Source organism: Accipiter gentilis, chromosome 29 (genome assembly GCF_929443795.1).
Source record: "Accipiter gentilis chromosome 29, bAccGen1.1, whole genome shotgun sequence".
Classification (NCBI taxonomy): Eukaryota; Metazoa; Chordata; class Aves; order Accipitriformes; family Accipitridae; genus Astur; species Astur gentilis.
Genome location: NC_064908.1, coordinates 15,817,401 through 15,838,859, shown reverse-complemented (window position 1 = coordinate 15,838,859; position 21,459 = coordinate 15,817,401). Strand labels below are relative to the sequence as shown.

Here is a 21,459-nt window from a genome sequence, read left to right as displayed (position 1 = left end):
TTTCCCTGAACCTCAAGGGCTGGGAATTTTTTTTAAACTAAAAGTGTGAGATCTGTAGCACAGAGGGGCCAGGTCCCTGCACTCTCTGGGGAAGCTTTCTTACTTGCCAGTAGCTTTTTCAGGTCCTGACACTGGCTACTTCTCCCACATGACCAGATCTCTTCTTATCAAGTCTCATCAGGCTGGGAGCAAGAGCTGGATCTGTTGTCACCAAGCGACACTTGAATTAGACCCAAAGTAAAATAGTTTAGAAGTGCTAACCAGCCATCCCACATTCCAGACATTCTTTCTAGATTGAAGCAGCACTTTCTGCACACACTTGAAAGGTACAGAGGTAATGTGCACAGAATTATACTTTAACTGCAGCACAGCATTCCTTAGGCATAGTAACTTGGAGTCAAGACAGTCACTTCTACAAGAATTGATTATACAGGAGCTGTTCTGTAAATTGCAGTCTGCTGATTCTTTCTTGTACAAGGCAACACAGACAATTAAGGAAAACCCTTAAGCTGTCTGGGGACAGGGGAAGCAGGGTGGCAGTCACAGAGACCACTTGCACCTACCTCCTGACTGATTGACTGTGTCGGCTTCTGTAAATTGGAGACAGATTTCTGCAAACCCTGCTGCGGCAGCGACTCCTGCAGCTGTGCAGCTGTCGCACTGGAACTGAAAAGAGACAGCAGAGGTGAGATCAGAGGGGAAGACAGGCAATAAGACAGACAAACAACTCTGGCAATATAGCAGTTGCTGAAAGATCAAGCTAACACTGGCTCTAGGCTGGCATGGACAACAGAACTGATCACTACAAGGTCCAACACACAGCACAACGGTGCACAACTACTGCTGCTTGCCTGACAAAACTTAGTGAAAAGTAGTTCTACCTACCTCTTTTGGTCTGGCTGATCCTGCTTGTTTGCCCATCCTGTACCGTCCTTGGGTACTATAATGATGTTGGGGTCGTTTCCTTTGTTCTCAGACTTCAAGCTAGGCAAGTTTGCAGGAGGTGGCATGCGCCGGGCAGCAGCAACTTTCCCAAGACTCTGTAAGCCATGTCTAGGAATAACTAATGAGAAAGGAACAATGGTAGGTCATAGAGGGCTATATCCTGCTAGATAACTAACCTTAATTAGCATACTGTAGCTGGGTGCAGTCCCATCAGAACTGTATGACAAGCAGCACCACTGCTTCTATGTCAACATACAAGACATTTCCCACATGACCACTGTGTAGCAGCCGTCTGCTGTAGCAGCTTTTTAACAGGTAGCCTCCTACAAGAGTCAGGAGGGAGAGAGGAATAATTCTCCCTAACAGAAAATGCCCACAGAGTCTTTTAGCTACCTGTGCAGATAATCCTCTTTCATTTCACCAAGAAGCAGCAGCATCGCCCTTTCACAGCTTGGGGAAATGGCCATCCAAGTCCACCTCTTAGCAGACAGACTGGTAATCTAACCCAGGAGTCCAGAGGTCTAGATTTTCCAGCTCCACCCACCAGATCACATTTACTAAGATGGTATTTTATTTCCTTTGGTTTTTTACTCCCGCACTGAATCCAGAGCCAGTCCAGGCAAAGTTTCCATTTTTTTTAACCCCACCATCTACTTTTGGTCACATCTCCACTGCAAAACTAACTCAAGTTCTTCCGAGAGGCCTTCAGTCCTCAACTCTCACCTCGCACAACGTCTGACCAATTTAAGGCACTTCAGTCAGCTTAACTGCCCTGTCTTGTTACAGCCTAAGGCCTGGGTAAGACTTTCACTCAAGTTTGCAACCTGACCACTTTGCAGCAATGACACAGGCTAAACGAAAGGGCCAACAGTCCACCATCTGTTTTGCCATAATTCCTCCGTGTCTCTACAATAACAGCGGCACAAAGAAACAGACATTTTCCTTGCAGTCCTAATGAAGCACAGGCTTAGACAGCAGCAAAAACAGCTCTGCAACCCACCTGCTTCCCACTGGGCATCCCACCCACAGGGCCAACAACCTGAATTAGCTCTGCAACAACACTCTTGAAAGACACCAAAAACGAGCTTTCTGAAGGCATTTCTTACCTGTAGTTCTGATAGCTTCTATTGACTTTCCTTTATACTTATCAAACAGGCTGAGAGTCGAGTACTTGCTTTTCCCATCCTTTCCCTTGGTTATTTGCCCCAAACGATCGGACATTGCGATGAAATGTCATCTAGTAAGGAAATTTCTCTGCGCCGCTCCCGATCTACCTTTTAATGAAAGAGAACCAGGGAAATGCTATCAAACTGATTATTTAGCCACAGACAAGTAAAAAGTAAAACATACACAACTGCTACAACTGCAGATATTCAGCGAGCAGACACACTAAGTTACAAGGTTTTAACACGCTCCTCTTAGTCACAAGAAGCTTGTGGGACTTAAGATTCATAAACTGAATTAAAAGAACTGCAGGAACACACTTCTCACAGCATGATTTTTCTTCTGCCACTCCAGTGCTGAAAGAGGTGAGCTTCTTTAGGTACGAGAATACAAGACAGGGTCGTCAACACAGTCCTTGCTTTAAAAGAACAACTCTAACAATAAGCAGCTATGGACAAGGTTTCCTAAACATAAATGACAGAAAAGCACTGTTATCTTATACCACACTGGAATTTATCATTGGGTTTCCTAATGAAGCACTGGTAGCCAGGTTTGTAATGTTTAAGATTATGGTTCCACACTGGCCACAGTTAATGACTCGTACCAGCAATTAATGGTTTGAAAGCACACCTGAAGGCAACAGAGTTATTTCTTCAAATTCCCTTTTCCCATCTGCTGTCCATGAAAGAGAGTTAAGGAGTCCAAAAAAACCTGCTCAAATGAAACAAGTTCAGACTCTTGAATCTGAAAATTCACCAGTTCTACAAGAAATCCTGAAAACACTTTATAAAAAAAGATTACATTTCTCTGTTGCTGGCACCTTCAACACCATTTTTAGCTATAAATATACTTTTCACAATGGATGTGGTTTGTTAATTTTTCACTCTAACCTTTGCTGGCACAACATCTGTGATTAACACCCTTCATGCAGGCAGTCTCTTCACTTTCACTTTTTGGCTCTTGGAGCCTAGGACAAAGCTGAAACATGGGGAATGCACACACTGTAGATCAACTTGGATGTCAGAAAAGAAACTTTGCCTAGTTTCAATGGACCTTTCTTTCATTTTTTCAAGCATAATTCTCTGTTCTAAATTTTCTCAAATCGAGGAGCTCAATCTAACCTTTTCACACGTAATTTAGATTTCTGGTTGTAAAGCCTCCACTTCAAGCCTAAAACTGCTGGCAGTTTTATTATACCATCTGCTAGGTCCCATCTTAGGGTTGCAACTCTGTGTGGGAGCAACAAAATGCTATATATATTGGACCTTCCCACCCTTCACCCTTTCTGAAACTCATCCAGCTGAAAGCATGTTTCAAACACAGTCAGAAATCACTCTTTCTGAAAGAAACTGTATCTGACCAGAGGCTACAACTTCCACCAGCAACTCCTTATCAAAAATGATTTCCAGTTAAGAGGATTAGTCCATCACGCATTATGTACAAAATAAAGGACAGACCACAAACATGTTGGATACAGCCAGTTTGAGACTGTACCGTGATCTGCAACTAGCTGAGTAAAGCCCATCTAAAGGCTGCTGCCAGGGGGCAAGTTCCTGACCAATAAACCTGGCACTATGCAGTGTTCATTCTTCCACTGCAGGATTTAAATCAGGCCTGCCAGGAGCAAGAAGCTGTGGACTCTGCGTGCTAGGCAGCAAACAGCGTGGTCCGGGATGGAGGAAGAAAATAATTTTCTGTCACTCAGTAACAGCATCCACAGGATGCTCAGGAAAAACACCGAGATCCACAAGAAGGCCCTCACAGCCACCTTTGCTGGACCACCACACGGGGCTGCAGCACGAAGGCCTGCGGAAGCAACAGGGCTGGCCCACGCTCTTGAGGCACCTTTTCCTGCAGAGTAGCAAACAGATCTTGGGCTCCAGTCTGGTTCAATCTTTGCTCAGATGGTCACCATGCATCAAAGAAAACAATAGCTCCTCTCTCACTTGCCCATTTCCACTGTGTTTTTATTAGTAGGACACACATAAAAGAGAAAGGGAGAAAAAAAAACACTGATTAGCACAGACTTGGCAGGAAAGTAGAAGCTGGACTGAGAACAATGACCTGTTTGAACTGACAGAGTTGTGGGGAGCCTTGGACCAGAGGGAAGAGCAGAGGGTGCTGCACGCCAGCCCTCAGCTACGCTGGCAAGAACACAGCCACTGCTCTTACAGGTGTATTGAGCCTTGAGAGGGAGCCTGGCTCAGGGGTCTATCCAGACCATGTCAATCCTGTACCAACCTCACACAATCCCAAGCAATAAAGTCCAGTCTGAGGTTTAGAAAGCTCAAACCAAACACGATTAGTAGGCATTAAAGAGAGAAAGAAAGAACTACCACATCAGGTTCAGGAGTTAGCCGGTTAACAGAAAATCCCCAAGTTCCTGAAAGTCAGCATGCAAACAGCATGCAGGGTAACACTGCCAAAGAGAAACCCTGACAACCAGTTATGTAACTGGGTCTCAGCTGCCTCTTGATTACATCTTGTATCATTAAAAGGATGCAGGAGGAATAAACAACCACTTCAGAGCAGGGGAGCTGGGGACACATCGGGATAAAGCCCCTTGTCAAACTTTCTGGGACAGCCACAACTGCTGTCTGGATAAATGAAATATTCTTTGAACTCCTTCAACACTTTGAAGCTGAAAAACGTGAAACACAGCTTTGTTTGTATGTTATGTGTGCACTCCAAAGGGGAAAACAAGTCCATGGAGAGGTGAGGCACCTTCCATACAGTCACTGTGCAAAGAGGCTGCAGCGGCACTGAGGCCCCTCCGAGCCATGCTGCAGGCAGGACCCTGCTGCCTGTCCCTCCTGACAGCAGCCAGCTGCAGATCTGAACCAGTCCACGGGTGTTACTGGCCAGAGGGATCACTCGGCACCCAGGTCACCCACAGCACTTCAGAGATGCCACAGGGACTCCCAAGGCTGTCATGACACTGGACGATTTTCCCACCACACAGTCAAGCAGGGAATCCAGGCAGGGATCATCAAGGCCTTCCAGTCTTGCAGAGCAAAGCCATTTCTGATAAAAATCAAGTTCATTAAGAATTGAACTGGCAGCCCGCATGCTTATTATTAGGAGAGCTAGAAACAGAAGGCACATGCCGATGCTGAAAACTGACAGCCTCAGCAAAGCCTCTAGCCTGTGCTCTGGGTTACCATGTCCGATAGCTGACCCTGAAGAAAGCATTACTCTCTGTTACAAAGAAATCAAAAACCCATCACCAGCATTTCTGCAAGGCTTCTCTCTGGGTTTATAACAGTCTCTGGGGGAAGGTTCGCTATCAGTTTTAGCATGGAGCTTAGCTCTTCTAGTTCACAGGACTAGCAACACCTCCTGTAATATCCAGGGACAGCACCAAAGTACAAAATACTGAGTGTCTCAGAGGAATCAGAAAATACTGCGATATGACCAGTTACATTTGAGATCCCAAGGTACAAATAACTGCACCAGAATCAGCTCCTGGGCAGAGCGCTCTTCATGTCCACATCATGTTTCCCTGGATTTGATGTTTTGGTGTTGACCCTGTCTAACTGCCTTTTAAAGGGGTATGTTCTAATCCAGAGAGCAGCAGTGACATTTTACGTGCCAGGGCATGCAAGTCTTGGAGCTACAGCAGGGATCTACCAAGCACAGGGAGCCTGTCCTGCAAAAAAAGCCATGTGAAAACCTTGAGTTACTGGCACTAGTAACAACTGGAAACCCCCAAGCTGAAAACACAGCCAAAGGGAGAGACTCCTGACAAACGGGATTGTCTGCAAAGCTCTTTGTAAATCTGTGTACGAAGGAGGCTGGGCTGCCGGTGTTTTATTCACAAGACTTCAATGGAGCTTGAATACCTGGAAGTTAGCCAGCCTTAATTGAGCAGGGCAAACAGATTTATGAAAGGTAACACACACACACTCTAGAAGGAATCACTTCAGATACTCGCACACCACTGAGCTCTACACTGAGCACAATCACTCGGGCAAAGGACCCGAGACCACTGCAGACCTTCACTCCTTGCTCACTTCACAGAAGCAGTCACAAACACAAAACAAAGCAACAGGATGGAGATTAACAGTGAAAAGGCTTTTCTCCAGAAGCAGGAAGATTTGTGACCTGAAATTTTATACAAATTGTTCAGAAACTCACGGGTTGCAAAAGCTGAACTCTACTTTCAAAAAAGAGACATGTTTGGCGCTGATGTTAAACTGAGATCTATTGTGGTTTCTAATGTTACTGATAATGTGAAACCTTTTAAAAAACATAGTATAGTTTTACAGAAGATTAGTGATGTTCACTTTTCTTTAAATACACGTGGTCAATTTTGCTGGCACTTCTCATTGCTAAACATTTATCTGGCAACAGGGAGACACCACTACTGGTCTCCTGGAACATGACGCACCACAGAATCACCTATTTGTGAAACAGTCGCCACCTGCCTCAGTGATGAAAGACACCACTGGCTGCCCTTGGAAGAGCTTTGGTGAAACTGTGAGCAGCTGTCCTAGGGACTTGGTGCCAGATGCACTTACATCCTGTAGAAGCCCTGTTTGGGCCAGGCAGGGATCATCAGCCTAGCAGGGAAGGGACCAGATGAGCATTTGGTTCCTAGGAGAGCCTGCTTAGTAAGGAGGGGAGCAATACGAGAATATCAGCATCCAAGTACAAAGTCAACAGGATCAATGCAGAAGAGCTGTACAGCAGGGACAGGCTGTAGCAAGAGTCTAGGCCACAAGAAAATGCTTGTTGTTGTTCTGTTGCCTTGTTTCCAGAGGGAGCTGCCAAGATTTGTTGGTACACCTGAAAAAGGGCCTGCCAAGACCCTGAATGTGGCACCAAATCCTGCCAAACAGGGAGAAGCAACTTAGCAGTCTGAAGTGCAGAGAAAAGGTAGACACCCCGTAGCAAAGACAGCTCCTGATTCATAAGGAGGGACCCTCCTTGCTTAGCTGAATAGGTCTAATTTGGCAGTACCAGTTCTTTTAATTCTGCACAATTCCAGCTTCTCTCTGCATCTCCCATGAACCTTGTCTCCCTGTAAAGACAGGGATTGGGAGACCAGGATCGCATCTTCCATGATTTATTGCAGAGGTATGCTGTTAGCCAAGTAATACTGTTGGAGGCTGTCTGCCAGAAGACTTGCCCACTGGCCAGGCCCATCATCAGGCCTCTCTAAGCCAAGCCACCCTGGATTCGAGACATGCAGCAAGAAGGTGAGGAGGAGAGGCAGTGTCTTCTGGACAGCATATCTACCATCAACTCTGTGGAGAGGAGCTCTACAGGCAAAGATAAAACATGACAACAGGGGGGCACATAAAGGCCATGTCCTGTAAGATGACCTGACCTCATTTTCTCAGCCCTGTCTTCACCAAGCTCACCTGCTACCCCTCTTATAAACATACCAACAGGTTGGGAATCACAACTACTGTTACTGAATCACTGCACAGTTCTAGAGAAAACAGATCTTTCTGATCTCAGGTTTGGCCTGTAAAATACAGAAGCTTCACTTCTCTGCTAAACAGCTTTCCCAATGCTGGGAAGGCAGGCAGGCAAAGACAGCCAAAAGGGTGGATTTGTAACTTACTGTAAAACCGATAAAGCAGACTGGAGTCTGGAGAAGACCTCAATTGTATTTACACAAACACATTAACAAATTCTGTGGTTCTTTCTGTAAGGGCTGGACAGACAATGCCACACCCTGGAAAGGAGCCCTGACCTCCAGTAACTGAGGATGCAGACAAAGATAAGAAATACTTCATCCTGAGGATGCAAGACTATGGCACAGAGCAAAAAAAAAAATCCAGTCAGAAAGCTGGTTCACAGCCCACAGAAAGTACTTGCAAGATCCTGTGCTCACAAAACTCACCCTCCTTTCCAAGCAGCAGAAAACCCAAGGTGTGCAGTTAATTCCTTCCTTGAAAGGACTGTCTGTCTACATGTGGTGGGTTGACCCTGGCTGGGTGCCAGGCGCCCACCAAAGCGGCTCTGTAACTCCCCCCCCTCAACTGGACAGTGGAGAGAAAATGTAACGAAAGGCTCACAAGTCGAGATAAGGACAGGGACAGATCACTCACTAATTACCATCACAGGCAAAGCAGATTCAACTTGGGAAAAATTAACTTAATTTATTACCAACCAAACCAGAGTAGGGTAGTGAGAAATAAAACCAAATCTTAAAACACCTCCCCCCTCCTCCTCCCTTCTTCCCAGGCACAGCTTCACTCCCAAATTCTCTACCTACCCCCCCCCCCCCCCCCCCGCCCCCAGCAGCACAGGGGGACAGGGAATGGGGGTTGCGGTCAGTTCGTCACACACTGCCTCTGCCACTCCTTCCTCCTCAGTGGGAGGACTCCTCACTCTTCCCCTGCTCCAGCGTGGGGTCCCTCCCACTAGAGACAGTTCTCCATGAACTTCTGCAACATGGGTCCTTCCCATGGGCTGCAGTTCTTCATGAATTGCTCCAGCGCGGGTCCCTTCCACAGCACGCAGTCCTTCAGGAGTACACTGCTCCAGCGTGGGTCCCCCACGGGGTCACAAGTCCTACCAGCAAACTTGCTCTGCCGTGGGCTCCTCCCTCCATGGGTCCACAGGCCCTGCCAGGAGCCTCCTCCAGCATCAGCTTCCCATGGGGTCACAGCCTCCTTCAGGCATCCACCTGCTCCGACGTGGGGTCCTCCATAGGCTGCAGGGGAACAGCCTGCCTCACCATGGTCTTCCCCACAGGCTGCAGGGGAATCTCTGCTCTGGTGCCTGGAGCACCTCCTCCCCTGCCTTCTTCACTGACCTTGGTGTCTGCAGGGTTGTTTCTTTTACATGTTCTCACTCCTCTCTCCAGCTGCAGTTTCTGTTCTCGGCAACTTTTTTCCCCTTCTTAAATATGTTATCCCAGAGGCGCTACTGCTGTTGCTGGTTGGCTTGGCCTTGGCCAACAGTGGGTCCATCCTGGAGCCGGCTGGCATTGGCTCTGTAGGACATGGGGGAAGCTTCTAGCAGCTTCTCACAGAAGCCACCCCTGCTACCAAAACCATGCCACACAAACCCAATGCACTACAACAGCCCTCCAGAGAAACAGAGACAGTTTTCTGCCCATCTGCCCCATCATGCCATAAAGAAAGAACTGAGCCATTGGCATCAGCTTGTCAGGAAGGAATAACTGTATCTCTAACCCAAGAGGAAGTGCTGCAGGGCTTTCATACCCCTCAGAATCAAGAGCTGATTACTGCAGGGAAGCAGCAAGGTATCTCATGTGGAGCAACCTGGAAGCACCAACTACCAACATCACACTTGTTGCCCTCTCATTTAACACCAGGCCGTAAAGGTGTTAAATGAGACAAGACCCACCATGAACAGACTCTGATGCACCTATCTATGAACCTCACCAGGCTCAGAAGCCATGACCTCCTGTAGGCACTTCTGCAGCAAGAGACAACAGAAATAAAGGAGCATATTTCTTTGCTGTTTCACATTTCATTGGCAAAACCCACAGAGGACAGAGCAGCTCAGTTCAGCAAGAACTACCTGTGGCCTCAACAAATCCAGACACCAATCACTCTAGTACAAGAGGAAAGGGAAGTGACCTAGTGATCCCCACGAGCTGCCTGCACAAAGGAGTGTTCATATTCAAGTGCAAAACTTTACCCTTAGAGTTGTACTTATGCTCGGCTCCTCCACAACCAAGGCCCAAAGCTGAAGCACACTACCTACAGCCTCGAAAGCGATTCTGCCTTCCACCCTGCCCTGCTCACATTCCTCTGAGATCTGAATGTCCAGGGAGAATACACAGATACAACATCCTGTTCCCTCAACGCCAAAGCAAGGAGGCTGATCACGAGCAAGCAATTTAAATTCAAAAACCAAAACAAATCCCTGGCATAATGCTCTGTTGGCAAAACCTGTTCAGAAAGCTCCTGGCAACATTGAGCTGAACTGTAAGGTAAACTGGGCATTTAGGTATCTGAGCAACAATAACAGGCTGCAAGTAGCTGGTAGGGAACTCCTGATGGGTAGCAGGGCTGGTACTATCAATCCTATTTTACAGGCTTTGTAACCAAGGCAGAGAAACAGTTTGCTCAAGTAACGCTGTAGGCAGTGCTGTAAGTCCTAGAGCTCAGGCTTCTGCCCCAGCCACCCAAACCTGCACTGCCAAGACCCTCAAAGAAAATGCAGCTCTTGATCAAAGGAGCAGGTCGTAGAGAGCCAAACAAGGAGTGAATGCATTGCAACAGCACTCATCATGTCTACAACAACCTCTTCCAGTGGAAGAGACTGCTCACTGGCACAGAAAGCGAACCAAATCCTGCCCACTGCTCCAGAGGAGCTCATGAAGGCAGGAGGCACCCACACAAGCACCAACTGTTCTCAGGCCACTGTACCGGGTCTTAGGATTGACAGCTTAAGGCAAAGACTCTTCCATCACCAACAACTAAATTGAACACCACTGCATTTTAAGGTTGTGAAATTCCCTTAGTCCTGACACTTCTGCCACAGAGACTTTGAAAAATCATCACAGCAATGATATCCATATAACCCAAGTGAGATACAGCAAGAGTAGCATAGGTGAAACACCTGTGTTGCCAGCTCCAGAACCCAAATATAAGCCTGCAAATCTTTAGACGTAGCTCACCTTAGAGAGCGCTATGCAGCCAGGGCAAGGACAAGTGGAAGGACTGTGATCCACTGCTGCCAGAGAACAGATGCATTCTGAGGAGCAACCAGAGCAATTCTTCCAGTCAAGTCACAAACATTTCACAAATCCTTCACTTGGTGCCAAGCTCAGCAACTTGCTCCATCTCAGCAGCGAACATAGGTTTTATAGCAACAAGCAGAGAGGAAATCAGAGGTGTCACAGCTCCAAGAGATGAAATCAGAGCAAGCTGGCAGTCTTTAGGGTTAAAAATTCTGTTTTCAGGAACAGATACAGCTCTTTCCACACAAATGCCATCAGCTGTTGAGTAAGCAGCTCTGTTTTCTCTGCAGTCTCAGGAAGGATCACACTGGAACGGGGAGGTGGGTGTTTACCTTGTGCCGATGAGCCTCTCTACCAGATGTGGGCTTTGGTAACACCTCTCCACACTCTCAGGCTGTCTGCTGACTTCAGGGCCTCAGCTCCCACTCAGGTTATGCATAAAAGGTTATCTTTATGAAGAGAAAGACTAGAGATGAAACCCAATGATATCAATCAGCAGGCAGTAAATGCCAATCTCTCACTGCACAAACAACGGAGAAGTTCCTGTACACCCCTGCTGAGCAGATCCCTCAAGTCCTGTTCGTTCCCAAGGTGCTGATGGGAGCTCCTCTGGCAGGCACCTTTACAGCCAGACAGGCCAGCACCAACACACACACTGCAGGGTACAAAGCTGCCCTGGCAAGAGCTGAATAGATCTTTCTCTATCAGAGTTCTCTGATTTCCCACAGCCTTCAAGACTGATGCAGTCGGTTCAAACCATTAATAAGATTACAAGCAGTTCAGACAAGCCTGCAGTTCATAAACACTGCAGATGCTGAAGCTTCCAAGGAAGTATTCCTCCAGGTTCCCCCATTTTAACAACACTAGGGCAATGCAGCATTGCACAGCAATTCTTCTTACAGGAAGCTAATTCATAGGAGCCATTTGCACTACAAATGAAAGCCAAGGAAGCTAACAAGAATCTGATGGGAAAAGGACACAGGTACAAACTGGCAAAAAAACACGCTACATGCAGTGTGATTCAGTACTCTGAAGAAAGGAGCTTTAGGTAGCTTTAGGTTTCCTGGAGAGCTAAGCAACTCAGACTATGTACAGGACATCTGGACTATGCCGAACCAGACAGGAAGTGAAAACATTTCACCGATGCTTTAATGTACATAGATATTTGCAGTGCATAACTGACAAGGTGTGTAAGTGTCACCACTTCTACTTTCCAGATAGGAAAATGACACCGCAGAACTCTGCAGCTATGCTGAGTGGCAGAGCAAGAAACAGACCCTTCATCTCCCACTTTCTGGGGCTGGAAACCACCCTCTGAATCACACTGCCTTCCTAATGCTGTGGGGCTGGCAGCAGAATGAAGCCCTGCTCCAGAGGAGTTCTGAAGGAGCAGGTCTGCGTGCTGGGATGGGGAACGCTGCTAACACCTCCTAAATGAACCACCCCATACACTGCTTTCACTGCAACAGGATCACAGGCATCACTAAAGGCGACATTTTGGTCAGATGCAGAACACTAACACCGTAATAACACTCAGATTTCGTGAGTCCACTCCTAAATGACGGTTCGTGAAGTTTCAATTGCTAGGTGGGAGCTTGATTCTTTGGTTATTTCAGAAACAAGATAAAACCATACTTGATACTATTCCAGCCATGAAGAAGCATTTCTTGAGCATGTCCCTACTCCCCTGCCTGCTTCACAGCCCACTCCATACTCTGAACAAGAGCACTCAAGGCTTTTGTACAGGCTCCCAGCCCACATACAGGTAGGAATAGCTGAAGAACCTACCCCACAGCAGAACTCTTCCAAAAAATTCACTATGTTCCCACACAAGAAGTGCCTGGGGGAGGCAAAGTCCCAATGCAAGCTCTTCAAACCTGTCTCTGTTCACTCCTTGCAGCACCATCACTACAACTCCTGTCCAAGTTGTCTCAACAGCTACCCAGGAAGGATTCCTCCAGCAAATCTCTTCCATCAGGGTCCTAACTCTGCAAATACTATACAGTTTACTCCTCTTAAGTGCTATTCACCTGAAATCCAAAGGCTATTGATAATGCTCCCAACAGCTAACTGAATCCCTGTGGACATTTGAAGTACTACAGTCCAACAGAGTTGTCCTCTTGGCCAGACCCTAGGGTGCTGTTAGCAAGTCCTTGCTTTCTTCCTGGCATTTTTCCTGTATTTCTTTGCACTTAAGCCCGGCTCACCTTCACCTCCTCTTTCACTTTTGCATGTTTCAAATCTGGCCATTGCCTCTTCCCTTTCACTCAAGGTATGATTGTTTTCACCCGTCTGTACAAATCAATACCCCTAGTCTCAAAGACATAACAGTGAGCTCTCTTGCCCCTTCCAGTTTACCAGCACTTTCCTGAAAATGCAAGTGTTCAGAAGCAAAATACAGACACTGTTGTAAGCACAACAACCCCCTGCAAAACTGCACATACACCTTTTAACACCTCAAAAACACCTTCTGTCCTCACAGACCCCACAGCACTGTGAGTCAAGCAGCTTCACAACCAACCAATGCCACAGGCAAATACAGAACAACCCTGGGCTACTAGACTAGCCTCCAGTCCACTTCAATTATGGTCCCAATGCTCCCAGACCAAAAAAAAAAGAGATCAGGATTTACACCTATACACATCCAAACAGCTTTGCTCCGAAATAATGGGCTCATAAGCTTCAACTTCTCAGTTAATTCTGCACAGGAAGCACATGTGCACACAGAGGACATCCTGAATACCAGTACAAGTTACTAACTGAAAATGAGCCCAAGCTGCACTTCAGTGAGGCTTAACATTATAATACAATCTCCCACTTTAGCCCCATTTTTTCCTCCTGTGTGAAAAATCAAGTCTTTAACCAAACCAGATGGGTTTTCCATGTATCTGCAAAACCCCTTTCAGAAGGTGCTTTCCAGGAAGTCACTTAATTTCAGCAGTTAGAAGATGTTCTGCAAAGGAAAGAGATGTACCTCCCCAGCCTTTACCTGTTCACTGTGCTTTCACCTCGTTGTCTGATACCCCACAGACTCACAGTTGTATTTCTTCTGTTCCAAATGACAAACTAGTGATAAGGAGCTGTGAAATTATCGACCTATTAGGAGAACGGAGTGCCACGTGGAAAACAAAACCCACTTACAAGGCATGATTAGCTGAAGAGCAAGGCCTAATGCTGAGACAACATGCCCATTGCCAAGTTACAGAATAAATGAGGAATCTAGTAAAGAGAAGCAGGGATGACCAAAGAGGCCCAGCCCTTGGAATAAACCCTCTCCCTCCCTCCCCTAAAGTTACCGTCCTGTATTCAGTAAGTTTCTCCTGTTCATATCGCTTCTGTTCCTATAACAAGAGAATACACAATTACAAGGGGAAATGCCACTATAGCAAAATTGCTTTGTGCAGACTATCATCATCAAAGAAAAATAAAACAGCTTACTATTATTTTCAATGCAGCAGCATTTAAAGTTAGCCTGGCTCGCCCTTAAATACTTTCAATTACTCAGGTAACTACAATGAAGGCCTTGAGCAACCAACACTTTTGAATCTTAAATAGGCAGGTAGTTCTGTAATGGGTAATCTAACAGGCTCTGTACTGTACAGCTCAGGCAAACTGGAGGGACTACCAGACATGCCTAAACCATGGTCCTGATTTTTGCCAGCTGCACCTCAGATGTGATACCCTGCAGGACAAGGAAGATGCAGTGCAGGAACTGGGTCCTATGCAAAAGCATCAGTGCCACACACATGAGGACTGAGGATTGTTTGTCCTTATACCATCACACAGTCAGATACCATGGCACGCTGCGTCAGGCATTAAGACAAATACGGACTCTAATGCCACCCTTACTTTTAGAAGGAGACTGTTCAAGTAAATTAGCCTTTGAAGTTAGGTTTTACACAAAGCTTTAATAAAAGGCTTTATTAAAATGTCACTATAAAGTTAAATCATTTTAATAAAAATTCTTTAGGAGCATTAGTCATATTTATTAAAACTAAAATACTTTTAAACTCTGCATCTCCTTTCCAGCATTCGTATGGACTATTTACTTACTTTTCCAGCTTCAGCCAGTTGGCTGAGTTTCACTTTTAAGCTCTCATGCACACACTGAAACAAAAAAAGCCCACGGTTCATCAAAAAAATGCACTGTAAAACCCAATAAAAATTCTCCAAATTTAGAAAAAACAAGGCAACAAGGCACTATATAATGACAACTTCAGAAACCTATATAAAACTTGTGGTTTATTTATTACTTGGGGTTTTTTTTAAAGGAAAGGTATCTGCTCAAGTCATGTAGAAATATATTTTATCAGTTAAGACTGCTGAAAGCATCCTAAAATGTGTGACATCTAGCCTACTCAAGCCATGCAGAAAGCAAATCCAACCAACAAATAAAAAAAAGGAACCGAGTTATATTCAATGTACATATCAAATTAAGCACAAAACCAAAATACAGCTAACAGCAGATGTACTCATACTGGCTTGAGAAAACATGTAATTAAAAAAAAAAAAAAAACACCACACACCAACAAAAAACAAAACCAGCAATCTCAAACAGTATGTGTAATTTGTCTCAGCATGATTTTTAATCTGAACTTTTAAACATGAAAAATAGTAGACCATTTCAAAGAGGTCATATGGGAAATGTCTTGTTTATCATACCCCAAAAATAGACTCTGATAACTAGGAAGAACCTCTTAGGCCACAGTCCTGAAAGAAGTAGCATTGCCCATGATGAACCCACAAAGTTCTCGGGGACCCCAGATGTGCTCCTAAGAAAACCCAAGCCCATTTACAATACTTCATTTGGAGTGAAAAATGCAGGGAGCTACTTCAACTTTTCAGACAGAAATTATTCCGAAACCATCACTTTCCATCCCCTCTTTAAATTCCAGTTTCAGAATATGGTCTCAGCCTTCCTCCTCCCTACCTCTTCCAGGTGACTTTACTTCCCAGTCCCTGGCCAAGAACACCAGCTTTTAGGACACTGGGGTTTAACTACCCCAGTGCCAACTGAACATGGAAAATGCAGTTTGTATCCGAGAGATCTACTCATCAGGAGCTGATTCTCCAAACTTGGGCTCTCCAAGGCAGGGACCAGCTATTATACATCATGAAAGAGCCCACGCCAGTGGAGGCCCCATGTGCATCTTCAAGACAAGGCTTAACAAAAACAAAACTTCCACTATAAACCTTGATTCAGTCCTGGAAGTGGCGGCATGCCGTCCCCCTAAGCAGACTACAGCAGGTGATGTAGACACTGCAGTGTGCTTACACTTAGTACCTGTTCCTAGAAAGAAACAAAATTACTAAAGTCTGAAACATTTATGTTCATTATATGTTATCACCCCCAACACCGGTAACATCAATATACAAACACCTGATAAGTTGATACTCAGAAGAGTATCTCACCCTTTGCACGTTCAGAAGACAGAAACAAAACAAAACAACTTTCCTAACAAAACCCACAACTCCCAGCTCATTCAAACCCCTTGCGACAGCTTTGACTTTGGGCATCAAGGGGCTGTTCGCGACCACCTTAACGAAAAAAATCCTTCTTAGTTCACAACCAACAAACCACCCCCCTGGTGAAAATGCACAGCGCACGTGTCCCAGGACCCGCATTAGGGTTTCCCCAGCTTGCAGCACATCTGCTCGTACACAGAGATGAAAAACACCTTCCTAAACAAACAAACAAAAAAACCCCAACATCTTTTCAAACCTACCTAACAAGCTTGCCCAGCACCAAAGCGCACAAACTCCATCCTTGTTCCCCCGCGCTCAGCAGCTGCCCCGCACACTCCCCACCCCAAGCCGCATTTCAGCTTTCGGCCTCAGCCACCCTTTTGTAGGCTCCCGCACAACAACAAACCGACGGAGCCTTCTGGATGCACGGACACACACACACACACACACGCACCCCCCACCCCCCACCCCCCTTGTTTTGCTGAGACACACACACACACACACGGCGCGACAAAAATATCTTTGTGTCACACTCCAGACGATGAAGAAAAACAACCTGCCTTTGCAGCAGGGAGCTCCCCCCTCTCCCCAGCCCTCGCTTTCCCTCGCCTCCAACCCCTGCTGCACCCCTCCGGGGAGCGGGGCGGCGGCGGAGTGTGTATATATGGGGGGGGAAGCCCCAGCCCCGCCGCACACAGGGACACCCCCCCCCCAGCCCCCCGCAGCAGGCCTCCCCCAGCCCGGGGGCAGGAGCCCGGACAACGGGCCCCAAGCCCAGGCGGTCCCCACCAGCACCCCCCGCCCCCCTCCGCCGCTTTCCCCGGGCCTCACCGCGGCCCTCAGCGGGGATGGGGCCGGGAACGGCCCGGCCAGGCCCCGCGGCTGCCCCTGGTGCCTCCATCCCCACGGCGGAGGGGAGCAGGGGCGGTGGGGGGGGGGGGGGGGGGGGTGTCGCACAATAAACACAAGCGGCTACAACAGCCCGAGATGGGGGGGCTCGCCCCCACCGCCAGACATCCCCCCCCCGTCCTCCCCGGCTCGGGGGACCCGCCAGGGCTGCGCCGCCTCCTCCCCGGGCCGAGGCGGGAGGCCGCGGGGTGCCGCAGCCGCAGGCAGCCGCTGGCTCCGGCTCCATTTTAGGGCTGCCTCGTCCCACCTTCCCTCTCCCTCCCCTTCCTCCTCCTTCCCCCCCCTCCCCCCCGGGCCCCACTCACCGCCCCAAATATCCGCGGCCGCCGCCGCCGCCGGCCCCCGATACCCACCTGTGGTGGTGGCGGGGAGCCGGGAGTGCTTGGGGAGCCGGGTGCGGAGGGACGATGGGCGAGGGGCGCGGCGGATGGCGGCGGATTGCGCGGCGGCGGCGGCGGGATGCGGGGCGATACGGGATCTCGCTGCCGCTCCCTCCTCCTCCCCCTCCTCCCCCGGCCCGGCCTGTCAATCCCGCGCGGGAGGGCGCCGCGCCGCCGCCGCCCTCCGCACAGCTCCCCCTGCAGGGCCCCGCCGGCGCCGCAGGGGCGGCCCAAGATGGAGGGGGGGGGGGGGGGGGAAGAAGAGGCGGGAGGGAGGAGGGGAGGGGGGGATGCTGAGGGGTGAGAGCAGGCGAAAGGGGCAGAGCCGCGGTCATGGCGGCTGCCTCCGGACCCGACCCCTCTTCTTCACCTCACAAACCCGGAGCAGGCGCCCGGCCGGCCGTGAGGGAGATCTTCCCTCAGAGCCATCAGGGCGGGCTGAGGTGGAGGCAGCAGGAGGGGCGGGGGGCACCCCACGGTGCTGAGGGAGACCCCGAGCTCATGGCTGGAGGGTTCATCCCCCCTTACAGCCAACCCAGCTCGAACCACCCGCGTCGGGGAGGCTTTTCCCTCAAGTTTTTGCTTCCTTGCTGTGGGGACCCCGGTGTTAGGGCCACGGGTCAGTGACAGGGCCAAGGGGATTTCTGTCCGGCAGGAGCAGAGCTGGAAAATAATCACGAAGTCAGCCTGCTGCTGACCTGGCTTCATGGGCAGCAGGTTCAAAGGCAACCCAGAAGAGCTGCACCTTGGAAGGACTTCAGTCCAGAAATACATATTAATTTTGTTCTCTCATTAATAATGATGGAAATGAATGCAGTAGAGCAAGGCAAACTCTCCTATCCCAAAAAACTCTACCCAGACATAAAATACAAGTAGCCTCACGAGGCAAACACAGTCCCCGCTCGGGCTGAAAAGAGCTTCAGGTTGACATGATGCGAGCAGTGCTCCTGGCCAGAAGCTGGCCCTAAAGAAGTTGCAATGAAGTTAAGTTCATCTGCCCAGGGGATCTTTTGTAGCTCAGGAGATGTGGTCTCTTTGCACACAAGGGCAGACCGTTCTCCCTTTAATTCTCCTTCCCTGTAACAAACTCACATGGCTGTCTATCAGGGTGACATTTTGCAGTAAAAGGCCAGACTGCAGGTACGCATGCATTTATTTCTTACGGACTGTCCAGCAGTTTGCAAAAATGGCGCACACACACACATATATATACATGTGTCTGTGTACGTGTATAACATACATGTGGGACAAGCACCTGGACATTTGCTGGCCTCCTGCAAGTGCACTCTAGCTTATTCACGGCTCACCAGTCATGTGCTGTCACCCTGCACGTACTTGCCCATGAAGGGAAGGTGGCTTTGGAGAGATTTTGCAGCACGTTTTCCTGGTGCAGGCAATGCCTCAGGAGGAATGGTCCCCACCTCTCCCCAGGCTACATGAACAGCATAAGGCCTGGCACCTGGATCGCTGCTCATGAGAGATGTGTCTGATCTCAAACAGTCATCAAGAGTAATGCAGAGGGAGGAAATGCATGAACAGCTTTCTGGACCATATGGGATGTTCCTACAGTTGATCTGCGCTGTTATCGAAGTTGCCAGGCACTGAGCTACCAAGAGACACACCAGCACTGCTGAAAACCATCATCTGGTTGTCAGATCCTCTCCTTTTCTGTGTATCAAAGTATTATACTCTACTCCTGCCCCTTTGGTGTCTTGTCTCATCTTTCCTGCAGCAGGTTTTTTCTGTCTAGAGACAGCAAGCCAATGCCCTCCACTTCTCTCCTTATAGCCTCTCGCACAGAGGAGCCCACCCTCCTTCCTCGGATTAGCAAACTCCCACTCACACCGACTCACGGGGCAGCTGGGGCATCAGTCTGGTGTGTTTGGTTTTTCTTTCTCTATCGGTCAGACAAGTACACACAAGCGCGCGCACACACAAATACAAATAGCTCTTCTAACTTGCTTCCTGCCCATACAAACCTCGTTGTCCTCCATGTGAGAAGCTACAAGTGAGCCAGATTTCCAAAGAGTGCCTCTGATTTGGGCTGCAGCTTTTCACATTCAGCCACCCTACTCTGCAGCACCATGCTGTTTCACAGCCCATGTCAGCTGAGGAGGAAGAGGAGAGTGAACCATCTTGTACTATATGCTGTTGATGCACGGTAACAAGCAGCACCCAAAGGCATTAATGTTGCCCTTTGGGAGATCGGGCAGTGTGGGATCCCCTCACTTTCAATGATTCATGCAGCCACCTACGACCTACACCATTAGCAGGTGACTCATGCAGGCTTGTCCAGGTCAGCGTTATGCACACCTGCTGCTGTAATAAGCAGTTCTCTGAAGGTCTCTTGTGCATCTCCAAGGCAACAATCCAAGGCCAAGGGAACAGATGTGCCAATTAAAGAAAAAACTAATGCACCCTGTTGTGGAGATCAAAAGGCCAAAGTAAACAAATGAAAGACAATTCTACATTCATTACCAGGTGTGTACGCTGCAGCCCCCACAAATTCATGGCTTTTCCACCTGTGCCCAGCAGCGCACCAAGGCCAACTCTATGGAGCTTTGCAAGTCTCATGGCTCAGGACTGTGTTGGGGTTGGCCTTCTCTTGCCCTCACTATTCAAAGCTGGGCACGATCTGGATAGTGAAGGGACATAGTCTGTCCCTACCACCAAAGGGAAGAGCATGACTCCACTACATCCCGCTCCACAGGGACACCATTAGACCTTGGTATGAAGTGATGAATTCCTGTGCTGTTCTTCAAAAGACCTGCACTAGCTTTCACCTGCCTGTGTATAAACCAAAACAACTGGTGTAGGATGAGAGCTGGTGGGATTAGACCTGCAACAGTCTGTGAGGGAGGAGTGTCAACAGCAAGAAGAGATTTGCACAGAGACTGATGAACAGGTTTCAGTTGGATAAAGTTCAATGCGCAGCTCTACACAGGATCCATTCTGGAAGGACTGCTTACCCACTCTGATTTTTGACCTGTTCCAGAGAGCTTGGCAAATTATTCCCTGGACAAGAGTGCCAAACTCTCATGCAGCAAGAAGAGTCCTGCTTCCTCTTCCCAGGATTAATTACAGGTGAGAGCAGAAACCCTTCTGTGTGCTTCATCCCTCCACTAATAAAGAATCCTGTCAAACAGAAAATAACCATTGAAGAGGGCGTACAGCCCTAGTATAGAATTTGCATCTACAGAAATGTCTTGTGGTCTAAGGCTTCCTAGAAAGTACAGAATTACTATTATATTCTACAGCTTCTACAAAAATTTGCTCCGAATCTATAAATCCCTGAACATGGCTGGCATCATGCAGTGTGATTTACAGTGGAGCAAACTGAAGGCTAAATGCTGCTGTGCCATTTTGGTATCACTTTGCTCAGCTGTAAATGGCAGCCTGCAGTGCAAGACAGGGCCTTTCTGCCATTGCAGTCATTCACAAAACTCCACAATCCCTTTGGAAAAAGCAAAGCAATCCCCATCCAGAGGCCATTCAGCACACACAAAGTACACATTTACCTTACCAGGTCAGGTCACGGTCCTTCTAGTTTTCCATCTGTCTCAGACAGCAGCCAACATCAGCTGCTGCAGAAGAAACACGCAGTGGACAGTTGTGGAGTAACCTGTCCACAGGAGACTGTGGTTTCTAATCCCAAGAGGTAGGAGCTGGTTTATGCCCTGAAGTGTGAAAATCCATTTCACATTCACTTCTGTCTAAATCAAGAATGCCTCGTGCCTGCACTGACTTCATTAGCTCAGATGAGAGAGCTACAGGGAAATTCAAGCCCGCAACTAAGCGAACAGGGCGTTAGGACCCACAACCCAGTCAGCAAGAACATCAATAGAGTTGAGCTGTCATATGTAAGAGGTGGGAGAGAAGACATGAGTAGCTCTGGCAGTTCTCTGTAATCCCATGTACAAT

At 48.1% G+C, this 21,459-nt stretch overlaps 1 protein-coding gene across 13 annotated transcripts in view; it reads right to left on the bottom strand.

Annotated features, from left to right (window-relative positions):
• PRRC2B (proline rich coiled-coil 2B) overlaps positions 1–17,671 on the bottom strand; it is a 51,544-nt gene extending 33,873 nt beyond the window's left edge. For 7 of the 13 annotated variants that reach the window (XR_007509889.1, XR_007509890.1, XM_049831772.1 and 4 more), the window contains exons 1-4: positions 17,464–17,671; positions 2,052–2,219; positions 886–1,063; positions 564–666 (exon numbers count right to left, since the gene is read on the bottom strand). Coding sequence is in view for 11 of the 13 variants with exons in the window: in XM_049831772.1 (XP_049687729.1) it covers positions 564–666; positions 886–1,063; positions 2,052–2,166 (396 nt within the window). In the remaining 2 variants the exon portion in view is untranslated. Of the gene's footprint in view, positions 1–563; positions 667–885; positions 1,064–2,051; positions 2,220–10,720; positions 11,082–11,115; positions 11,233–13,772; positions 14,042–14,079; positions 14,125–14,836; positions 14,891–17,463 lie in introns of those variants that run through there. The other 6 variants (XM_049831774.1, XM_049831776.1, XM_049831775.1 and 3 more) reach the window with 6 other exon arrangements.
• Positions 17,672–21,459: the final 3,788 nt, after the last annotated feature.